Below are 7,406 nucleotides of genomic sequence, written 5' to 3'. Positions count from 1 at the left end.
GCATCGTCCAGCGAGAAATCTCTGGCACAAAACTTTGCAAACCACTTTTGACACATTTGATCAGTCACACACCTTCTCCATACACTGCACAAATCTTTTTTTGTGTATTGGTTGCATTTTTATCTTTCTTGAAATAATAAAGCATAATATGCCCACAATGTTGCTTTTTTTCTTCCATCTTCAATATTAAAATGACTACACAAAAATTCATCAAATTTGATAAGTCTTTTTTTAAATACATGCTGATATGACAGCTGTCACATACAATCTAACAAAATTGTTTCGAATGAAGTTAAAGACAACTAAGTGCTACTAGAGCCATCTTACGGAAAAAAAAGAACGAAACTTTTGGCCAAACCAATATATATATGTATAACTGAATCACTTTGCTGTACAGCAGAAATCAACACAACATTGTAAATCAACTATACTTCAATAAATTAAAAAAATTTTTTTTAAATGTGCTTCTTACTGGAGGTGGACCCTCCACCTCCCCTCAGGACCCTCAGGACCCTGTCTGAGAGGAAGGTGGGCAACAGGTATAGGTGCTATAATCCCCAGCGACTTGCTTGCTTGAAGATTTCCCGTGGGTCTTGCACAGTGTCATTGTAGCAGCCCCCTCATTTTCCTTTGAAGCATTGGCTATCCTCTGAGAACTAATAGCGCATTTTTATTTCTTTGACTTCGTAAAACGATGTCAGCTTTCCAGCTGTAATGTTTACCTACACTGCATGCAAAACTATACGGGTAGTTTGTCTCATTTGTTAGGAAAATGATACATTTTATGAAAAGTCATGGAATCTTTCATTTTGCATTCATGCCCTCACTCAAGTTCAACAAATATTTATTGAGTGCCTACTGTATACCAGACCCTGTTCTCGGGACTAGAGATAGAACAGCGAACAACACTGACACCAACCCTTTCCCCTGGACCTGGGCTTTGCATGGTGGGAAGTTTTTTAATTCAGTCTTTTTACTTGTTATAGTTCTATTCACATTTTCTGTTTGTTCTTGAGTCAGTTTCAGCAGTTTGGTCTTTCTAGGAATTTCCCCATTTCATCTAGGTTATTTAATTTGTTGGCATACAACTACTCATAGTAGTCCCTTAAAATCTTTTTATTCCTGTAAGATTGGTGGTGATGTCCTCTCTTTCATCCCAAATTTTAGTAATTTGAGTTTTCTCCCTTTTCTCCTTGGTGTCCAGCTAAAGGTTTGTCAATTTTATTATCTCTTCTAAGAACCAACTTTTGGTTTTGTTAATTTTTCTCTATTATTTTTCTATTCTCTATTTTGTTTATTTCCACTCTAATATTTATTATTTCCTTCCTTCCGCTTGCTTTGGGTTTAGTGTGTTCTTCTTTTCTAATTTGTTAAGGTGGAAGGTTAGGCTATAAATTTTAACTCTTTCATCTTTTAAAATATTGGGATCACAATTATAAATTTCCTTCATAGCACTGCTTTAGCTGCATCCAAGTCCTATGTTATGCTTTTTGTCTCAGTCATAATTTTTTCTAATTTTTCTTATGATTTCTTCTTTGTTCCATTGGTTATTTAGGTTTAGGGGTATTTTGTTTAATTTTCACATATTTTTGAATTCCCCAAATTTCCTTCTGTAATTCGTTTTTGATTTAATTCCATTGTGGTTGGAGAACATACTTTGTATGGTTTCAATACTTTTAAATGTATCGAGGGCTTGTTTTGTGGTCTGATATATGATTTATCCTGAAGAATGTTCCATGTGCACTTGAAAAGAATGTGTATTCTACTGTGTTGGATGCAAATGATCCACAGATGTGTTGGGTCTAGTTGGGTTTTGTTCAAGACTTTGGTATTGTTCAAGACTTCTTTTTCCTTGTTGATCATCTGCCTTGTTCTATCCATTATGAAAAGTGGGGATATTGAAATCTCCGATTATTATTGTTGAATTGTCTACTTTTCCCCTTCAGTTCTGTCAGATTTTGCTATTTGGGGTTCTGTTATGTGCAATGCGTTTCTTAAATGTTATGTTTTCTTGATGGATTGACGCTTTTGTCAGTATAAAATGTTTTTCTTTGTTTCTAGGAACAATTTATCTCTGAAAGTCTATTTTGTCTGATATTAGTATAGCCACTTCTTCTTTGTTTTTACATGGTACATGTCTTTCCATCCTTTTACTTTCAACCCATTTGTGACTTTAAAGTATGTCTCTTGTAGATAGCATATAGTTGGATCATGTTTTTATGTCTATTCTGTCAATCTCTGTCTTTTGATTGGAATATCTAGTATATTTACATTTAATGAAATTACTGATAAGGATTTATGGCTGCCATTTTGCTATTTGTTTTCTACATATCTTATGTCTTTTTGTTCCTCTGTTTATTACTGCCTTCGTTTTTGCTGTATATTTTCTAGTGTAGTATTTTAATTTCCTTGTTGTTTCTTTTACTATATTTTAAAAAGTTGCTTTTTTAATGGTTGTCTTGGGGATTACAATTAACTTCTTAACTTAAAATAATCTAGGTAAAATTAATACTAATTTAATTTCTATAGGACACCAAAACTAGGCCCCAATAGTGCCCCATTCTCTCCCTTCTTCTTTGTGCTGTTATTATCATTCAAATTACATATAAATACATAAATATGTATATGTACATGCACACATTATAAGCCCATCAATACAGTTTATAATTGTTGCTTTATGTATTTGTCTTTTAAATCAGATAAAAGAGTTTCAAATAAAAATATTTTTAATTAAGAGATTTTAAAAATTAAAAATTTTTAAATATTTTATACTCTCTTTTATATTCAATTTGATAGTTATTTTTTATAAATGTTCTATATTTCTTCATGTGGCTTCAAGTTACTGTTTAGTATCCTTCATCTCAGCCTGAAGGAGTCTTTTGGTATTTCTTAAAGTGCATGTATGCTAGGCATGATTTCTCAGTTTTAGTTTATCTGGGAATGCCTTAATTTCTCCTTCATTTTTGAAGTATACTGTTGCTGGATGTAGAATTCTCAGATGATAGTCTTTTTCTTTCAGCCCTTTAAATGTCTTCATTCTGCCTTCTGACCTCCATTTCTGATGAGAAGTCAGATGTTAATCTTATTGAGGATCCCTTATATGTGATAAGTTGCTTTTCTCTTGCTGCTTTAAGATTCTCTTATTGTTTTTGGCTTTCAACAGTTTGACTATTAGCCTAGGTGTGGACTGCTGTATTTTTTTTTTTGTTCTTTTAAAGATTTTATTTTTATTTATTTAGTTTTGGCTGCACCAGGTCTTGGTTGCGGCACACAGGATCTTTTAGTTGCAGCATGCGGACTTTTTAATTGCCACATGCGTGCTTCTTAGTTGCGGCATGCATGCGGGATCTAGTTCCCTGACCAGAGTTCGGACCTGGGCCCCCTGCATTGGGAGTGTGGAGTCTTACCCATTGTACCACCAGGGAAGTCCCTGGACTGCTTTGAGTATATTCTACTTGGCGTTCTTTGTACTCCTTGAATGTCCTTGAATGCAGATTAATATATTTCACAACATTTGGGAAGTTTTTAGTTATTATTTCTTCAAATATTCTTTGGGTCCTTTCTCTCTCTCCTTTCCTTTGGGACTTTATGCATATATTGGTATGTTTAATGTTTTTTCATAGGTCTCTGAATCTGTTTGTTTTTCTTCATTCTTTTCCCTTTCTATTCATCAGACTGGATAAATGCAGTTGATTTATACTAGAGTTCACTGACTCTTATTCTGCCAGTTCAAATATGTTGTTGAATTTTAAATTTCTGTTATTGTATTTTTCAAAACTCCAGGTTTCTATTTTTTTTTAATTTCTGTTTATTGATATTATCTATTTGGTGAGATATTCTTATCATACTTTCCTTAATTCTTAGCACATGGTTTCCTTTAGTGAACATATTTATAATAGCTGATTTAAAGTCTTTGTCCAGTAAGTCCAATGCCTGGGCTTCCTCAAGAACAGTTTCTATTAACAAGTTTTTCCCCTATATATGGACTGTATTTTTCTGTTGCTTTGCATGTCCTGTAATTTTTTTTTGTTGGAGTGTGGACATTTTGAATAACAAAATGTGACCATTCTAGAAATAATATCCCTCCTCCTACCCCAAGGTTCATTGTTGTTGCTTGTCTAGTGACTTTTCCAGACTAATTCTGTAAAGTCTGTATTCGTTGTCATGTGTGGCCACTGACGTCCCTGATCCGGTAGTTTAGTGGTCAGCTAATTATTGGACAGAGGTTTACTTAAATGCTTTGAACCAGTAAATCTCCTAGCCTTTGCTGAGAGGCTGTGTGTGTGTTGGGGCATGCCTTCGATATTCTGGTAGGTAAGTTATGACTCTTCTTTAGCCTTCACTTTCTGCTTGCACTGAACCTCGAAGTCAACCAGAAGTGAGAGATTAGGGCCTTCTCAGGTGTTTTCTGAGTGTGTGCACAGTCCTGCACCGTGCATGGCATTCTGGATTCCCAGGAATATGTCAGAGCTTTCAAGGCACACTATGGACTCTCATTTCCCATTTTTGCATTTTTTTGGTTAACCTCTTGTTAGCCCCAACTGGTTTCACCACCTCAGGCAGCTGTGATGTTAAACAACTGCTGCTGATTGTTTTTGACAAATGCCCTAAGGATAGGGCTGGTTGCACAGAGTGAATTCTGAGGCAGGTCAAATAAAGACAAGCCTTGTGAGAGGAGTTGCCAACAGGTCAAATAATGACAGTTCTCTGGAGATAAGGCTTTTGGGGACCTCTAAACCCATTCTTCCCTTCCAGTGGCTGCTAGTCTACTGGATTTCAAAGCTATTGTAGTTATGAGGCTATTAGTTTCCAAGGCTACCACAGGGCTGGGTAGAAGGGGTTGGGAAGTGGGCAAGTTAAAATCCCATAAGGCTCACTGTTCTTATCAAGATTCAGTCATTTTTCGTGAAAAACAATCTTGGGATTGTTGCAAGCCTTTGGTTGATTTCTGGGGTTCTGAAAAGGTTGATTTGACAATTTAAGCCAGCACTCTCTTTTTATGGAGAAGCAGATTTTTCTGCCGTTCTGGATGGTGCTTCTGCCAGATTTGTTTTTATCCCTTGTTATCCTGAATAGATCCCCTCAACCTCCAGTTATCTAAATCCTTGAGTACAGTGCAGTATTTTCATCAAATACCTTACAACAGTATAGCAAGGTGATGCAAAAGGATGAGCACATCTAAGAAATGGTGAATAGATAAGTACAGACTCTGATGTCTTTTAAAAGTACTGCTCCCAGTACCTTTTAAAAGGTCCTGTCCCAGTTATGAATATACATTTGCAGTGTGAAAGATCTGCCAACTCCTTATTTTATGTGAGAGCTAAAACCTCTGAATAAACAAAAGTGAAATAGATTTAGACCTGCTTTTCTACTGAAGTGACTGTGAAATCATGTTGAGAGCCTAAACCAGCAGGAGACTGTTTTTTTTTCTAATTCTCCTGTGTGCTAATTAATTTGAAAATGAAGTGTTTAAGTAGATGTACAGGAGGGATGCATTATAGTGGGAGTGGGTTGACATTTGATCATTCTGCCTGGTGGGTGCATAGGCACTTGTTATCTGTGCTCTTCACATACACATACAGTATACACCTGCTTCCAGGCCGCCCTTGCTTTGCAGGTTCAGATATGCCTGATGTCAGCTACCACGGTTTAATTAAATAATACCAGCTGCTCAACAATATGGGTGAAATTTCAGTTCTCATGGCATACTGTGAGTAAATACATCCAGTACCAATACATATAGTACAAACTTGACGCCAGCTCTTTAGTCCAGAAATCACCACATAACATGTGCATCACGATCAGTGACAGCAGTTCTTTCAAAGTTGTCAGTATTTGGTCTCTGAGCATTTTTTAGCTTAGCCACTGACAGCAAAGTGTGCCGTTGTGTTGCCTCCTTTTCTCCCAGTGATATACTCACAGAGCCTTGTTAAAAAACAAAAACAGAAAAAGGGTAACTGAAAGAGGAAATTGGGCAACAAAGATGGAAGTGCAGCAAAGAAACAAAAAACGATAAAGATGGAAGTGGCATGAAATATGAATGGAATGTAATTGGAGTTATAAAAAAATAGGCAACTGTGGGAATGCAGATGTTGCCACCTTTCCAGAGCCTTTAGATGCGCCGCTGGGGGAATCGCACGGAATGTAAACTTGAATGAAGAAAGCGGCTGTGACAAAAGGATGGGGACGTCTCAGAGGACATCGCATTGAAGGAACTCGGACTCACTCCGCGATGGGGAACGCCCAGAGGATAAAACGTTGAAAGTGACCCAAACAGGACGCTTTGCCAAGACACAGAAAAGGTGCTCTCTGGGCATATAACGACTCTCAGGAAAAGACAAGCACTGTTCAAGCCACTCTTGTTAAGTTTTTCCTACACAGAAATAAAACACTTCAAGTCTCCATGTTTGTAATGCTTTACAGCATAACAAATGATTGGTTTGCTTTTTTTTTTTTTCGTTTCCCTACACATTTATAACCATGAATGAACAGCTAGGCATGTTTGGACATTTTTAAAGGTCGTGGAACAATGTTGATTTTCCCCTTGATGAAGATGGTTTTGCACGGTTCAGGGTCCTGTCCACCGCCTGCCTGCCGGCCAGTGAGGCCCGCACGTGTACACACGCAGTATCCACACGTACAGCACACAGATACGCGTGTATTTTATATACAGCACGCGTCCACACACTTCAGGGTAGAGCGTAAGTGACGGTGACAGCTATTTGGGTGTAATTATAAATACAAAATAGTAATTTTTCCCTTTCTGGAAGGTTGTGGTTGGGATTCTGTGGGAGTGAGGTGGTGGAAAGCGAGCTCCCGCCAAGCGCTGAGGGGAGCGAGGCCGGGGGGGCGGGGCGGAGGGCGGGATGGGCGGGGCGGGGGGGGCAATGCGGGCGGTACCGGCCTCGCCCGCCGTTCCGGACCAGAGCCCCGCCAGCCGGTGCGCAGCGCGGGGACGACGGGGCGCGGGCCACGCACGGCGGCGGCGGCGGGAGCGGCGGGCACGCACGCACGCGGGCGCGGGACCCGGCACGCACGGCCGGACGCACGGCGGCGGCGGCGGCGGCGGCGGCGGCTGCGGCGGCGGCTGCAGGGGCGCGGGGTGGTAGGTGCGGGCGGCGGCGGATGGCCCAGGGCTGACCTATGCGGCGCCTGGAGGGGCTGTGCCGGCGGCGGCGGCGGCGGCGGCGGGGTCCGGGCCGCGAGCGGAGCGGGGACAAGATGAAGTACCAGAAGTACCTGACGGTGCTGCAGATGGCCATCGGCGTCACGCCGTCCAACCGCGGCAGCCTTCTGCCGCTCAGAAGGAGGCTGTGGTGAGGGCGGGGCCCGGGGGCGGGGGTCGGCGGGGGGCAACGGGCCGGGGGCCGGGCAGTGGGCACTATCAACCCCCTCGGTCACCAGAG

The 7,406-nt window shown here is 40.5% G+C and overlaps 1 protein-coding gene across 7 annotated transcripts in view; it reads left to right on the top strand.

Annotated features, from left to right (window-relative positions):
- The first annotated feature begins 7,110 nt into the window (after positions 1-7,110).
- Positions 7,111-7,406, top strand: part of TJP1 (tight junction protein 1) — a 253,410-nt gene continuing 253,114 nt past the window's right edge. For all 7 annotated transcript variants that reach the window (XR_010933055.1, XM_067699273.1, XM_067699305.1 and 4 more), the window contains exon 1: positions 7,111-7,316. Coding sequence is in view for 6 of the 7 variants with exons in the window: in XM_067699273.1 (XP_067555374.1) it covers positions 7,144-7,316 (173 nt within the window). In the remaining variant the exon portion in view is untranslated. The remainder of the gene's footprint in view (positions 7,317-7,406) is intronic.

Source organism: Pseudorca crassidens, chromosome 1 (assembly GCF_039906515.1).
Source record: "Pseudorca crassidens isolate mPseCra1 chromosome 1, mPseCra1.hap1, whole genome shotgun sequence".
Lineage (NCBI taxonomy): Eukaryota > Metazoa > Chordata > Mammalia > Artiodactyla > Delphinidae > Pseudorca > Pseudorca crassidens.
This window is presented reverse-complemented; position numbering and strand designations above follow the sequence as displayed.